At 41.4% G+C, this 16,346-nt stretch overlaps 1 protein-coding gene across 3 annotated transcripts in view; it reads left to right on the forward strand.

Annotated features, from left to right (window-relative positions):
• The window catches only part of PTPRJ (protein tyrosine phosphatase receptor type J), a 75,688-nt gene extending 60,945 nt beyond the window's left edge, over positions 1-14,743 (forward strand). For all 3 annotated transcript variants that reach the window (XM_055813703.1, XM_055813705.1, XM_055813704.1), the window contains 13 exons: positions 215-349; positions 2,913-3,123; positions 3,297-3,415; positions 3,987-4,074; positions 5,130-5,171; positions 6,110-6,197; positions 7,314-7,404; positions 8,258-8,331; positions 8,485-8,619; positions 9,012-9,131; positions 9,899-10,059; positions 10,560-10,695; positions 11,451-14,743. In XM_055813703.1, the coding sequence (XP_055669678.1) occupies positions 215-349; positions 2,913-3,123; positions 3,297-3,415; positions 3,987-4,074; positions 5,130-5,171; positions 6,110-6,197; positions 7,314-7,404; positions 8,258-8,331; positions 8,485-8,619; positions 9,012-9,131; positions 9,899-10,059; positions 10,560-10,695; positions 11,451-11,609 (1,559 nt within the window). In that variant the 3' untranslated portion in view covers positions 11,610-14,743. The remainder of the gene's footprint in view (positions 1-214; positions 350-2,912; positions 3,124-3,296; positions 3,416-3,986; positions 4,075-5,129; positions 5,172-6,109; positions 6,198-7,313; positions 7,405-8,257; positions 8,332-8,484; positions 8,620-9,011; positions 9,132-9,898; positions 10,060-10,559; positions 10,696-11,450) is intronic.
• Positions 14,744-16,346: the final 1,603 nt, after the last annotated feature.

A 16,346-nucleotide genomic window follows, 5' to 3' on the forward strand; every position in this document is an offset into this window, starting at 1 on the left:
CGAAATATTAACTTAATGATTACAGAATACCAGACTTGATGTGCAGTACATTATCAGCCTACAGATTATGAATAAAACACTACATTCATGCAAAGTCTAATGTGACTCACAGTAAATACGCATTATATGAACAGCACCAGTATTACAGCGTTTTCATGATCGGAAAACTTTTCTTTATCAGTTGTTAAGGTACTAAAAAAATTTCTGTTTATAGACCCACCTGCTCCAAGCAAAGCTCCTTTAGTCAAGGCAGTCAGTCACAGCTCATTATCTGTTGAATTCTCTGATTTTGAGTCAGTGAATGGACCGTTGAAAGCCTATGCAGTGATGATCACAACAGAAGAACAAGGTAAGATACTATGATAGTATCTTGTAGCTGTGTGAAACAATTACGAGACAGCATTGTGTTTTAAACTCTAAAGAGGAGTTAAATGGATAGAGAAAAAGCTGACTCATTATTTTCAATCACCTTTCAAAAATCACAAGGCACATACTTTGGTTACTTGAAGTCAGATCACTCCTTGTTTTCAGAAAGCCACTGTTTTAACTCAGCCTTTTCCAGCCTGAATTATCCTTGTATGTAAGTGTCATATGTATTGCCACTGTGCTGTCGCCAACTTGATCTGCAGGTGATTCCTGCCACAAGAGTGTGTGGTATCCTTTTTTTTTCTCCCACAGAGTAATTTTCAGGGCTACTAATAATAAGCAGCTTTGGAATGTGGGATGTTTTTCCCCCTCCCTTCTTTAGCTGGAAGATGTCTGCAGTGAGATCTTTTAAAAATAAAAATTAAAAAAAAAAAAAAAAAAAAGAGAACTTTCCTTCTGATGTTACTTAAAATACTTCATTAACTGAGAGGCAGTGCAAGTGGAACACTTTTGAATAGCATTGTCAGCATTACGCGCTGTGGGAGGCTGAATGCCATGGAAAGCTAGAGGGTACTCTTTCAAACTCACCTCTTTAAAGAATCAAAATAGAGAAGTGTCTTTGGTGGATGTCCAGTGATAAATCGTAAAATTAAGGAACGAACTTTGCAGCATAGGTTCCAGTTGAACTTCTTTTCATCTCTGCCAGTGCGCTGGAGGAATAAAGCAGCTGCTGGAGATTGTTCCCCCCAAGTGGGATTTCACATTCATGCTTAACCTTTGTCTTAACACTGTGGAAGTTCATCTTGCAGCAATTTGACTGTAGGTCGGTCTTCTGTGGTTTCCATACAACATATGTCCAACATATGTAGAAAATTCTTACTTTTCACATGCCTATGTAGCTGCCCCAGAGTTGCTGATTTGAATGTCGGATCTCTTGCATGCAGCAACAGCTCTGCTTGTACCTTCACCCAGTCCTGTTTAGTCTTGATGAGATTCAGCATGTTCTTCTGTGTGATTTTGATTGCAAGTTATTCAAGAAAGAGGACTTTCAAGATGTGATTGAAATAAGGAAGATCACCCGTGTTTATAATTTAGAATCTGAGTGCTTTGATAGGAGCAGAAAACTATCCTTACAGCCAAGCATAGCTTCAGCTTTTTAGTGTTGAAATAGCATTAATATGCTTGAGATGTATTTCCCTGTCTTAAAACAGACATCATTCATTACCTTTAGGCTGGATAGAGGGGACTTTTTTCGGTTGTGTAAGCAATGGTGTCTGTGGCTGTTTGAGGCGTCCTAAGGTGATGGCCAAGACATCCCCAAGGAGCTGCAGATACAGCCCAAGATGTACATCTTTTTGGAATGGAAACTAGGGACTGGGCAGGGCATATAACGTATCTCACGCAGATTGAACACCCATTTCTAGGCAACTGAGTTAATTGCAACCTCAGCTGCTTTTAATGTAACCAAGCCACTGCTTTAGAAGAGCTGTCTTGCCCCCTGTTCCTGCAGTTATAGTTGGTGAGAGCTTTGCTGCTGGTGGCAGGTCAGACCATGTCTACACAACTATAGAAAAGCTACTGGAGCTTTTCCACCTTTCAGAGCTCCTGCAAGGCTTCTCCTTTTTAAAGGTGAATTTGATACTATATCTGCTTTTAGAAGGAGCTTTTGGCTTTGTAAGGCAGTTGGTAGGGAGCAGCGTATGCAAACTGCAGTCAAATGAGCAAGATTCTTCCTCCTGCAACGCTTTGAGTATTTACATCAGTTTGCGCTTGAGTTGTTGGACAACTGTTATTTTGAGCTTGTTTATTACCTCTTAAATCACATGGGCATCAGCTGTATAATCTGCCTCAAGTTTCTAGGGTTCATCTTCTAACAACAGACACTGTAAAGGGATGCTGTTCTGCAGGTGGTATCCTGTTGGCCACTGTTTGACTACAGTAGCCTATTCTTCTTTGTCTTCTGGAAGACATACTGCTTTGGCCAGTGCTTGTCTGTGTCAAGAAAAGGCAGAAATTAACTCTTGTCTCTTTAGGGTTTAGGTGTGAGACTTCTTGTAAGATGTAGCAAGGACCTATAGCTCAGGACAAGTTTGGTGTCACCCTGAATGAGGCTTGATGCTGTTTCGGTAGCACAGTGTTAGCAAATACCAATTGACTTTTTCTACACTGTTTGCATTGTACTCGGCTATATATGATAGTTGACAGAGCACATATGGGTATGGCTGGCTTGTCTCGCGAAGGGTGTCCACGAGGACGCTGGAGTCTACTACTTAACACCGCTTTACAGAGAAGCTCTGCTATACATCGTGGAGGTAAAACCAGTGAGATTAAAACAAACAGCGTTGGGGAGTAGGGAGGTAGTTCAGTAGATTGCACTGCAGCAGAAGAGGTTTCTGAGATTGTCTGGTGCGCTCAGGCTTTCATTTCAGGCAGCTCTTACAGAGTAATGGCAGCTGTGGTTAATGTGACAGTCTCGGGCATCGCACCAAGCAATACAAAAATCAGTGCGTGATGTATACTACATATGGCCTTGTTTTTCCCTGAAGGTTGTGGGTCTTTGAAGTCTAAATTGAACAACACATACAAAGATTTCAAGAAGAGGACGACAGTCACCTATGTAACATACGTCATAGATATAGAGCAGGCAAAATCACCTTCTTTCCGTTCTCAGAATGGTACAAACATCATTAATGTCGGCAAGGGAAACACAATGTATGCCTACGAAAACGGACCATTGATTCCTCTTCATTCATACAGGTATTTATCTCAAACCACTGTTTGGGTAATTTTTCTGGAGTTGAAAGCTAAAAGATTGTCTGATTAAAAGATTACAGATTTTGCTTATTACAGATTTTGCTTATGTCTGTTAAAACCATGTAATGTACCTGTCTCTCTGTCTTTGGGTTTTTTTTCTTCTCCCTTACCAACAGGGCAAGCATTGCAGGTTTCACTAACATAACCTTTACTATGGCCAACATCATTGTGGGGGAAGATAGTTACGTATCATTTTCACCCTGTTCTGAGGCAGTTTTGCTACCCCAGGATCCAGGTATGGAAATGTCAATTACAGGACTGGTGGCTTGGCACATATACAGTGTGTGGCAAGTTTCATAACAGCAAAACACACGCTGTTCTGTTTTTTCTGTATTGAATTGTTTCTTTCTAGCTTTGCAGTGAACCGCTCTGTAAATTCATAGCTTGCATATAGCCCTGCAGGTGACCTCTTTTTCCCATGTGTGCTTTCCCCTGCAGAAGTAACAGAAAGCTGTGCTATTCATGACACACTAAAAGGGATTGGATGGCACAGTGAGACTTTGGTACAGAAACAAGTAGCAAAAAGCAGCTGATGTACTAACAGTTCTGGTAAATTAGAAGCGGATGTATTAGAATGCAAATACTGGTCCTTTGATGCCAATTTTGTATTAATTTATCATGCTTGGTTTATTATTCTTGATGAGCTTTCAATACTGGTACTGACAAAGGACACAGTAGAGAATAGATGTTTAGTAGAGCGGAGTGTGCTCTGTCACTTCTGAGGTTCTCTTGTAGCGTGTTGATTGAGCTAAATCATTACCAAGGAGGTAAATCAGTAATGAGTAATACTGGTTCTCTTTTACCAGGTGTTATTGCTGGAGCTGTTATTGGATGCCTTTTAGCTATATTGGCTGTAGTTTCTATAGGGGGTTTCATATTCTGGAGAAGGAGAAGGTAATGTGTGTTCATTATGCATTTGCTGTGATGAGGAACCACAAGTATTTCACTTCTGTATCTTTCTCCTATAAAGGCCTCTCTTTGTTTTATGCGCTTCTGTCATGAGGTTTTAAAATACGTTCTGTTAAAAGCCTTGTTTGTATGTCACAGATTAGAGTGGATGTGCCAAACTAGTTAAATTATTTTTTTCAACCCCATAGTTACAAACTGACAAGTTTAGATTTGTTTTGTTTAGCTCTTCTGAATTCATGCATGCTGATGAAGTCATTCAGTCAGAAGTGAGAAAACATCACAAACTATTGTGCTAAAAGACATATGTAATTATATCTTGGATGGTTTTATTTTAAATGAACCATTAATCACACTTTTTACTTGCTTGATGGCCTGTTACGTGAAATCTCTATTCCGGAGTTTCTAGAAGCTGGTGAGTTGCCTAGGAATTGAGCTGGTTCCTGTTTCCAGTGTTTTCCAAATGATCTGGGACTTCAGAGTCCTTTTCCTGCTTCTGGTTGTGCGGTACATCCTTTCTAAAGAATTGGCTGTAGGGCCCTTAGTCCAGTTTTCTTAGTTTTTCTGATTAACTGCTGTTATATTTACAGGCATGTCCAGTAGCTGTGGACAATACTGAGAAGAGCTTCCTCTGAAGCTAGGAGCACTTACTTTCATTCAGCTGCCACTTTCTGCACCACTGACACATGGCTGCTGAGCAGTTAGTGTGGGCATTCTGGGGTTAGCAGCGATTCTCCCGAGATGCTAGCTAACAGCGTGGATCCCTCGGATGTGCTTGTTCCACCAAACCATATGCTTTGTGTCCAGGTGTTGTACTCTGGGTCTGACAGAAAGAAACGGTCCCATTGCACAGCACCACTGAATGAAGAATGGAGTATTTTGTTCTCGCTTCAGGCATAGGGTTTGCCTGAGAAGGTTTTTTTTGCACAGGATAAGATGCTTTAAAAGAAATTGTTTTGCACAGGAAATAGCTGTTGTCACAAATTTAATATGCATCCCACTAAATTCTGCTGTGTATTGTGTTGTTTTCTTTCACCATATAGGAAAGATAAAAGAAATACTGAAGTGTCCTTTTCTCCCATTAAGTAAGTCCATATCCTTTCACACATTGTTTTCTGAGCTCAAGTGATATTTGCAAAACTTAATGTGAACCCTGATCCTGGTTTTCTGTGCAGTTTTATATAGAATTTTTCAATATTAATTCCTCGTGGAATTTAAAGACTCTAGCCTGCTGACTAAAAATAATGACATTGATTGACACTTCTTGAGCTGCCGCAGGGATTTGGAGCGCTCACTTTGTGAGCTGTTATTAGACGCACAGATGCTCCACGGAGTTTTGAAAAAAGAGGATGTTTGAATGAAACGTGGGCTTCCGTGCACATCGAGGGAACAATCCAAATTGTTGATAAAGTGCACATAGGCACAGTTCTGCACTGTGTCCTGGATTTTCCTTTGCTTTATGATTACTTTGTGCTGAGCCATGAACTCGGACAATCCTGATACTGTACAAGCTTTGCCGTGGGAGGGTAACCACAATATATTGGAAGTCACAGACAGTGCAATTGAATCACATTATCGAATTTTTGTGCTGGTGGGAAGTCTTGGCCAGAGCAGCCCATGAAGTCCCACCTGTGCAGACTTTGATAGTTTACATAAAATGCACCAGGGAATGAGGCAAGTCTGAGGGGAGTGCAGAAGCAGCTGACTGATGGCATCTGTGATACCCTTCTCCTGAAGGATGCGCTATTCTCACCTTGGTTTAACAGATCAGTTAAATCCTGTGCTTGGTAACCTGTCCCCTGTAAATGCACGGTTTTGTAGCTGCTACTAACAGTCGTGCTTTCATTCTTAGATTCACATAGTGAAAAATAAGCTGCATGTGTCTAATCAGCCTTTTTTTCTTCCCCCCCACCCTCCCTTGAAGAATCAAGAAGTAAGTAAAGCATACTTTCTAACACATTAACTGAATTCATGGTTTATTTACGTAATCTCAGTTACCAGTACATGGCTTTTCTCATTTCAGATCAAAAATCATTAAAGTGGAGAACTTCGAGTCCTACTTTAAGAAGCAGCAAGCTGACTCCAACTGTGGTTTTGCTGAAGAGTATGAGGTATGTGCCCTCAGTGGAGAGAGCTTCATGACAAATGTTTTTGGAAAGGCAAATTAGCTTTCCTACGGAGCATACAGGAGGCTGACTGGAGTGGGAGGGAAGGGATCTTTATAACAGAGATTATTACGCCACGTGTGTAGCCTTCCCTTCTCGGATTCAGCTCCAAAGTGCATGATAAATACTTCACATCCTGAACTATTCTCTCACCCTGTGAGCTTACAGCATGGCCTGCTGGGCAGAGCTCTCATCAGAGGCAGCGTCTCCTCAGTCCTTGCCTGAGTTGCACTATAGAGTCAGCCTCAGGAGAGCTATTTCACTTCTCTGCACTTTGGGGTTTTTTTATCTTTTGTTTTTCTACACAGCAAGACAGGTCTCTTGCTAACAGCACTGACTTCTTCAGTGTGTAGGTGTGATTTGCAAACCACACCTGTGCATAGCTGGACGGAGCAGTCAGAGAAACAGCAATTGTGATTAGTAGGGACCATAAATGGTTTTCTGTGAAATGTGCTAAAGCTTAGCTGTTAGCAGGGTACAAAACGCAAATCAAGCGTCAGTAAGGATTCTGTGTTGCCATGTCTGCTGTTAAAAAATCTCAATTTTTTTCATCTCCTTGAAGCTATTAACTGACTTTCTTCTTCTTTCCAGATGAAATTCTGTCCCTTTGATTGCATTTTTCAGGCTTGTGCTCTGCCTTGCCTTCCTCTGAGATTGTGCTTCCTTCTGTCCTTTCATGATGTACTTGCTCCCTTCCTCCCTGTGATGCAGAGCTTATGCGAGGGAGGTCGCTGCCCAGGGGTCAGAACGGGTGCACCCTTGCTGTCAGTGTCATTGATGTCCATGTTGTCTATTTCTGCAAAACTGGTTCTGGGCTTTACAACCCCCCTCTGGGTTTTAAACATGCTGCTGTGCCTGCATTCCTTATTCATCCCTTCTCCGTCTGCTCTGCCGCAGTCACGCTCCTGCTATGTAAAAAGATGATTCTTTCTGTCATTTATCCCAGTTCAATGTGCCTGCTGTTACAGCAAAGGCCGAAGGTGTTTGGAGCATTTGTCTGTTTCAGTTGTGTGTGGTTCCCAGACCAGGACCATGTGCTGGTAAGGCCCTCTTTTATTGTAGGAACTCAAGTCTGCTGGTGTTCATCAGCCCAAATTTGCTGCTGAACTTGCCGAGAACAGGGGAAAAAACAGATACAACAATGTCCTACCATGTGAGTTACTCTTCGGTTTTGCATCTTCTACTGGTCAAGTTTTTACATGAAAACACTTGGGTTCAGTTAACCTGGCTTCAATAGTAACCAGAGGTTTCAAAGAGGGGCTAATGTCATTAATTGCCAAATGAATGAATTTGGGCTGCTGCGTTCCCAAAATCACTGTAGAAGCAAACCTCAGGAGTTTTCCCTCAAGAATGTTCCCTAAATTTCCCAAGCTTCCCTCAAGGAAGCTCCTTAAAGAGCTTTCCCTTAATTAAATAATTGTAATTTTCTGTTCGTGAGAAACTTGCAGCCCAGGCGGCAAACCCAAGAGGGTAAGAGCTGCTGTGGCCACACAGATGCGCAGAGCTGTGGCCCAGCTGGGCAGCCGTGCCACTGAACCCGAGTTCCGCACCCGGCCAAGCTGGCTGTGGGCACCCCAGCGCAGCAGCATGTAAGGAGGAGTTGGAAGGCAAACAGTGACGGGTACTTATGGGTGCTTTGGAGGAAAAACAGCTGCGGTGGCAGCAGGAGACAAATTACATTTTTCTCTAGTAGTTAAAACTATAGTAAATTTCTTGTTGGATTAAAAATACATATCTATGCAAAAACATACCATATTTTTTTAAAAATAAAATATCTGTTCAGTATTCTGAGTCTTTATCCTAACAACTCGGTTTTCTGAAGGCTTTCATTACAAAAGTTCTAAACTGCTGCTATTTGTGATCACTGAAGTTATATTCTTATTCTTAAAACGCACACTGTTATAAAACACCTTTTATTTAGAAATCATGTGTTAGATGAGCAGTATTTTGCTGAAAGGTTCAGGTTCTGAAATTCCTCATTTTCTTTTCGTTTTTTCTTTCTGCAGATGATATTTCTCGTGTGAAACTTTCAGATCAAACCTCTGCAACTGACGATTATATTAATGCAAACTATATGCCTGTAAGTTGCTTCATTAGTTGAAATGAAATATAATGCGTGTTTTTATGATGTAGGCTTAACAGCTCATGATGATGTTTAAAATCGGCTTTTTGTCTCATTAATGCATGTGTGCGTGTGTGTATATATATATTTATTTTGGGCTTTCTGTCTTAGGGCTATAACTCAAAGAAGGCCTTTATTGCCGCACAGGGCCCTTTACCCAGTACTATAGAAGACTTCTGGCGCATGATTTGGGAAAAGAATATTTACTCTATTGTGATGTTGACAAAATGTGTTGAACAAGCCCGGGTATGTTTCTATTAAAACTGAACCATCTCTTGAAGACTGTTGCGTCTCTTCTAATTTTGGTGTTACCCTAGTAGGCTGGAGACCTTCTTTCTTTTAAAAACCATCCACTTACTGGAAGACTGTTTTCTAAATTAAGTAAGCCCCATTTTTTTAGCTTTTCCCCATTTTATATCTGCTGACTACTAGAAAAGATAATCTCAGGAGGGTTGTGGAATTGCTGCCTTTAAGGGTGGGTTCTTCTCCCTGAGGAATGGTTTTGGTAGAGCTTCTGCCCAGGAATGGGCTGTTGGGAAGGGCGACGTGCTTTCTAGCCCTGCTTCAGGTGGGGTGTTACTTAAAACTAGAGTCAGCTGCTGTGTATGATGTGCCTCATCTTGCAACTCTCTTCTTAGACCAAATGTGAGCAATACTGGCCAGACAAACAATCCAAGAGCTACGGTGACATTACTGTGACAATGGTCTCGGAGGTTGTCCTTCCAGAATGGACAATAAGGGACTTCACTGTAGAAAAGGTGAGTCCCCCCCCAGTTGTTAGTGTATCTGTAGAAGTGATTTATTGCATCACTATGACTTCACATGTTAAGCAACACTGATGTGATAATATATAATAATTTCACTAAAACTTAATGAAATTCAGAGTTATCTGAGGGAGAAGGATAAAAGTTGTTTATTTTTATTTGAGGCTTGGAGCATATTGGACTGCTTTCTGCCAGAAGTCTGATTTAAAATCTTTCACACTATTTGCTGACGACGAGATTCCTGTGGTACTTGTGTGTATGTTTGGAAGCCCTGGCTTCTCACAGCTGTTTTAGCAACATATCCAGTGGTGGGAGTGAGTTGTCAGTAAGAGCCTCCCTGTGGCATAAAGGGGTCTGCCAGCAAAATCTGGCCTGCTAATGGGAATTGCTGGTTGCCCTGTCAGTGGTCCTGAGCTGGTGTTTCTCTGAGACTCGCACCTTACGCAGAACTTCTGCTTACGCAGATACTTGTCCTGTCTGCTAGACTGAACAATTAGCTGTTTCTGTCAGCAAATGAAATGCAGCAGAGATGATCTTGGAGTAAAGTGAAAAGTAAAAGGAAATTATTTCGAAGTATTCTCTACCAGAGCAGGAGGAGGGAAACTGAAATATCATTGATCAAATTACTGCACGGTTTGTAACAGGCACCTAGTGAAGCTGAGCTTTGCCCAGTACATATGTCTGGAAGCCCTACTGTTGCTCCTCTGGAGCCGGTTTCTTTATTTGTTTGTTTGTTTTTCCCCTGATGTGTATTCCCCTAGTCTAACACGCCAGAGAGCCACACGGTGCGCCAGTTCCATTTCACCTCCTGGCCAGATCATGGAGTGCCGGAGACAACAGACCTTCTCATCAACTTCAGACACCTTGTTCATGAGTACAGCAGTCAAAATCCAATCGACTCTCCTACTCTGGTGCACTGCAGGTAGGAAGAACATATTTGTGTTAGACACATTTTTATCTTCTGGCTTTTTTAAAAACAATTCTTTTCAATGTGATTTAGAAAAAGAAAAAAAAAAAGTAAGTCTCTTTGCTTAAGGCCATGGGCTAATCATCCTGCCAAATTAAAACCTTTGCCCCATGCCTCAGAAGGGTAGCAATGCTATATAGGTAGCAAAGTACATGACACAAAATTTCATTAGAATAGACCCTGTGTCCTAGCCTGGAAAACTTAGCTCAAGAAGCTGCCTTTTCCAGTACTTTTACAGGTAACCTTGTGCCAGTGCAAGACTGGGAAGCCCAAAAGCATGTCCTCCCTCCCTGTTGGTGGTAGTAAGAACCACCCACTGGGCTGCAGAGGCTTTTAGTACCCGTGCCACTGCAATAAGAGAAAGCATTTTGCTAGACTCACTGGTGTTTTGGCAGGCCACTGGTGAGCAGGTGGTTGAGAGAAAGCAGTAAATAGCTTTCCCCATGTCACTGCAGTGCTGGTGTTGGGAGGACAGGAACATTCATTGCCATTGACCGCCTGATTCAGCAGATTGAAATGGAGAACACTGTGGATGTCTATGGAGTGGTGTATGATCTTCGCATGCACCGACCTTTAATGGTGCAAACTGAGGTAAGGCTGTCTTTCGTCCAGCAGCATGTTTTTCAAATATGCGTAATAATCCAGGAAGGGTAGGCTCAAGGTGTACTTCAAAATTATAGGAAGATTAGATACTAAGAAGCAATCTGAAATTGCTTTTTATTTGATATTTATTTATCTTCCCTCCTTCCTGCCTCATCTCTTCCCACGAAAGTAGTTGCAGCCAGGGGCCATAGTACATCCGAGCAATCTCTTTACAGAGTACTTCGTAGGAGTGGCATTTGCAGCTGGAAAGAATCAAATCCTGAAAAAGTTGGTTTGTTTTGGTTTTGGGGGGCTTTTTTGCAGCTTCTTTCACCCATGTGAGTTTTATAGTTTTATCCTTACAGCTGTGAGCCAGAATTATCTTCAGTCAAGTCGTCTCAGTTCTGTTCTGCAGGAACACCCATGTTCCTGTTGAAATTATGACATCAGTCTGGACAGGTGTGTGGATTAACTCAAGCTGATCTGAAAAAGGCTGTAAACTGTCCATCATGAAGGTCTTTTAAGAGGGAGTTAGGCATGACGGAAAACTTGATCCTAGTTCTTTACGGAGGGTTGATCAGATGATGTCATGAGGTCCTTTCCAGTCCTGTTTCCCATGAACTATACGTACAACTTCTAAAATATACTCCCCGATAGCATTCAGCGCAGTGCATCCGAACCCCAGAATCTGTATTTAGGAGCAGAATTACTTCCAAAATTGAGTTATTTTCTAGAAATGTATTACCCTCTCTTTCTTTCATCAGGACCAGTACGTCTTCCTAAACCAGTGTGTTATGGATATTATTAAATCCCAGAAAGACAAGAAAACAGATCTTATTTACCAAAACATGACAGCAATGGCAATCTATGAGAATTTCACACCTGGGCCAGGCTTCGGGAAGGCAAATGGCTACCACGCATAGCCTGGAAGGAATGCCATGTCTCCAGGAGGCGTTACCTGCACATAGGAAAGGGAGATGTTCTGCTCAAGTTTTCCAGGATTGTGTGGAGTGTCTGGCTTCTCCAGTTCTGTCTGCATTTGACGATGTGATCTGCGGAAGGAAAACCAATTCTGTCAGGAGCTGCAGATTGATATAAAAGAAAAACAAAACAAAAAACAAACCAAGCAAAACTATTTAAAGTTAACAGAAGAATCTTGCATTTTCTTGGGAATTTAACAGTACTGATAAGTGAAAATAGCATTTGCAGTATGAACGGTGAGCTAGTATTTAATATTAAAATAATAACACAAGCTTTTTATTACAATTTTATATGATTTTATTTACAGACACCAGGCTTGTGGGCTGTTTTAATATATTTAATTATAAGTTTCAGGAACATATTTTATCTACTGTATCTGATTACTTAGCTAATAGATATGTGCCTCTGTGAGTTTGGGGTTTTTTTTTTCTGTGTTCCTGTTTATTTAAAAAAGGAGTACAAACAGCTCCTTCAAATGGACATTTATATTTGGAAATTGTGCCTTTTCCAGTTGCTACTCTAGAAAAAAACCAGCAGAGATTCTATTTTTGTACTGAAACTCCTAATGAGAACACAGATTTTTAAATAAGGCTTATGTCAAACTTAACTGTAGTTGCACTGTTGGCAGGACTCTCCAGAAGTTTGGAGGTGAGCTTTGTTTTTGCATTTCACCACAAATAGCCCCTGCCTTAATGTTTCGGTGCCTCTGCTAGAGCAAAAGGAGTGTGGTCTGTCACTCCAAGCTTTAACTATAGTAAAAAAAACTGAGCAAGTGAGTATGTGAATGTGTGTGCGGGTATGTGTGGGTGTGTATGAAGGACAGAATAGCTTCTCCCTGTTCCTGGCTGATATTCCTGTTTTTATACAATTTATAATGATTTATTTAAAGGTGCAATATATAATTTACTGAATAATGATCACTCTATTCTAATAGAGTTTTACTCAGGTTGGTGTCTTTTTATCATTGTTGTTGTTTTTTCTCAAATATATAAATCTGTGAAAATGTCGAAACGAAGGTTCCATGTGTCCAAGCACTCCCAGATTGACAGGCTTTATTGTTTCTACCAGAACAAATTGCACAAAATTCTCCTGTAAAGACCAATTTCTCAGTTGTTTTAGCCATTCAAAACTGAGACGCATCTTACCTGCCTGCATCTCATTGACCTAATGTAATGGTTTTATAATTACCTGCAATATACTGCTGCTGTTGTTTTAACTGGTCCTTTTAAAAATGGAACAAACAAGCAGAAACCCCCTAGCTGCTGATTTTACAAGTCAAGGATCAGATTGGAATTATTTTGCTGGTACATAACTGCTAGACTTATGAAGGCATTACCAATGAAGGACTTCTTAATTTTAATTAGGTGGGGGTGGGGGGTGGGGGGGTGTAGTTTTTGGTCTTTGGATCATTGCACTGGTTGCATTGCAGAGGAATACAAAGTTTATGAATAATGCTATAGAATAGCTATAAAGTGGTGAAAGTCTTATGAAGGTTTAATAACCAGAGTCCCTGGTATTCTGCTGCTTTGTTTTGTGTTGTTTTGGGTTTTTGTTTGTTATAGCAGAGTTGTCAGAAGAAGCTACAGATGCTAGGAGTGTATGTGACAGTACAGTGGAACCTGGCGACCTCAGAGTCCACTGTCAGCTGAAGGAAAATGTAGCAATTCCTGGTGCACAGCTGTAACTTTACAGGTATACCGTGGAATTTTTTACAACCTGGAGTGAAATTGTGGTGTGCAATGTGTGAACAAAACTGGAGGACAAACCACAGTGTGCTTCAGCTTTCAGGGTTTTGGGGAGTGTTTTTTGGGGTTTTTTGTAGCAGCCACTTCTGGGTTCTTGAATATTTTTTTTCTTTCTCTGAAATACTTAGAAAGAAAAAAACAAAAAAAAAAAACCCCACACACATAAAAAAAATCCCAAAAAACCCCACGAGGTTAATGATCCTGCCTAACTCCATCCAAACTGGCATTCCACGTAGTGGATCTCTCACCTGGCATTCTTTCTAAGCTGCTGTCAGATGACAAAGATAAACCACTTGGACCAAACAGAACCATTCCAAAGGAACTGGGAGGGAAGGAAGTCTGCCCCTTAGTCATGTTATATTTTTCTCTCTTAAGCTTTCAATTACTGCACATCTGTGCAGAGCGCAGAGACAGTATTGATTACGGCAGGTCTCCCAAGAACTTGCTGCCTTAGGGTGCTGAATGCTCTCTTGCTTCAGAAGGCCCTTGTTTTGTATAGCACAGAAGAGAGGGAGACTAATCTTCTATGCTAGATCACGTTTGCATTGTATTGCAGCAGAACATCAGAAAACGAGCTTATAATGGTATGTGTTTCTGCCTGGTCACTGCCCAGATACTGTTAGAGAAAGCAAACCTATCTGTCCTGTTGTTTTGATGTTGGAAGCAGGTGCCAAATTCTCCCTTGTGTTGCCATCTAATGAGTATCTGTTTTTAATACACGTGTATTCCCAAATCTGACCCATTGTGAGAAGAGACAGAAGTTGGAAGGAAATGACCTGCTGATAGCAGGTATAGGTGGAAAAAGTTGGTAAGGCTTAAAATGTGGTAAACACAAAGTTGGCCGTAGTATTGATGAGAGGAAGTAGAACATGCCTCATAGAATATCTCTGCAGGAAGAGGAGGATTAAAGGCAATGCTCTACTACCTTGTTGATCTGTCTTGGTCAAGATGATGTGAGTTCCTGCAAATACTTTTTTCACTGCCTTCTGATGTTCTGTGTGTTACAGTCGCTGAGGTCTGTCTCTTTGGCCAATGTTTTCTCTTGCTGTTGCTTATGTAAAGATACCTGCTTTTCAGGCTGAAAGCTCCACTGTGTGGCAACTACATCTGCATTTCTGTTCAATTCTTTCTTTCCATTTGGGGCCTGCTTAAGAAGGGAAAAGTTGATGTGTGTCAAATAAGTGACTGCTGAATATCTTGAAATTATGTATAAATCTTAATTGTTTTCATATTTGTTGTACAGGAAATTTCAGCACATGTCTATAATGGTTTTAATGGTTTCATTTGTTTTTAAAGATATAAAAATAACAATTAAAAAGCATCATCCTAGAGCACTTTCTGACTTGTGTTTCCTTTCTTGGGGTTTTCTTCTCAGTTCCTTTTGAATAAAATTAATTTTCTAGAATACCCATTTAATTTGAGGAGCTTTATAATGGGTAAGGAGAGTGGGCTCCCATCCTGTAGGGTGGCACATGAGTTGGGTACGTATTACGGTCACTAGGGCTCCCCGCGAGGGTGTTAATCTGTCATTGAGCCTTGCCTGGTGGAACAGGGCCTGATGCTGTTCTGTTCTGGCAGTTGGTGGTCTCTCTAAATGAAGAGCTTGGTACCGGTTAAAGGAACAATAACTTCATCCAAGGTCAGTCAAAAGATTTCCGCTAACTGAAACAGCCTTGAGGGAGGACCAGTGTTTCTAGGACTCCTTTACTTCCACAAAACCAAGAGTGATGGCTTTTTCATCCCTTGAAAGAGGTGTCCTGTTGTCAGGGGGTGATGACAGAAGCGGGTGCAGAAATATCTTGGTAATGTTGTGTTATAGCTGGCTTCTTGATTACAGATTACCTGACTGCAGATGGATATAAAATTACCATATAAATCTTGTGTCTTCTAAAATTCTTGGTTTCCATTCCTGGTTGCCATCTGAATCACTCCCAAGGAGGATCACATGCCTGGAGGGTGATACTGGCACTCAATAGCTCTGCAATTTATCACGGGGTGCTGACACTTACTGTAAAATCTTGTGATCCTCCATCATAACTCTGGTGCGTTTTCTGAAACAACCACATGGTGAGAGGGGAAGAGCAAAGCGTGATTGTCTCATCATCTTCCAGTGGGAGAACGTGCCAGCCACATGATGGTTGTTAGAGTGCGCTGCATGAGACTTTCTGCAGAAGAGAAGCTGTGACAAGGAACTTCCCAGCGTAGGACCTGCAGCAGGTGACCACCACTACCAGGGCCAATCAGCCTCGGGGACACTTTTAGGGAGCAAAATCCCTCACTTTTTTGTTTTCCTTAAATCAGATTTGAAATATTAGAACTTCAGTAAAGCCAAGTGTTCTGGATGTCATATGGAGTGTTAGTCTGTTGGGGTGGGCAGAACAGATCCTGTGTATCTGGAAGTCTCATTCTGTACCTGGTGGTGCCATGTATTAGGTTTACTGACTTTGAGAATAAAAAGGTGGAGTTCAGACAGGAAAGGATGTAATCTTCCTGTCCTGTTCTTTGCTTGATAAATGGTGTGTAGTCTGGAATACTGCTCCCTTGCATGCCCTTCCTGGCTGGGTGCTATCAGGCAGCAAATGGATTTTGGAGATGAACAGATGTGGATGTTCTTGCAGAAGAGGGACAGAAATGGGAGCTTGGAAGGGAAAAACACCTGAAAACTTCACACACTTTGCTTTTTTCAAGCAAAAAAGGAAAAGTCTCTTAGCTATGGCAAAGATGCTAGGTGTTAACAGTTCCTGGGTGTTCTGAGTAAAAGTTAATTAAGAAATGCAGATGCAATCACTTTCGTCCAGGGGCAGAATGAGGGGCAAGCAAGGATCAACAGTTTGTTTCTGAGCCAGGTAGGTACAGTGTTCTCCTCACACCCACCAGAGAAGTTACTGTGCTTCCTTTTCCCAGTTACTGTGGCACTGCTTCAGGGAGGCCCTT

This window comes from Falco peregrinus, chromosome 9 (assembly GCF_023634155.1).
Source record: "Falco peregrinus isolate bFalPer1 chromosome 9, bFalPer1.pri, whole genome shotgun sequence".
Taxonomy (NCBI): domain Eukaryota; kingdom Metazoa; phylum Chordata; class Aves; order Falconiformes; family Falconidae; genus Falco; species Falco peregrinus.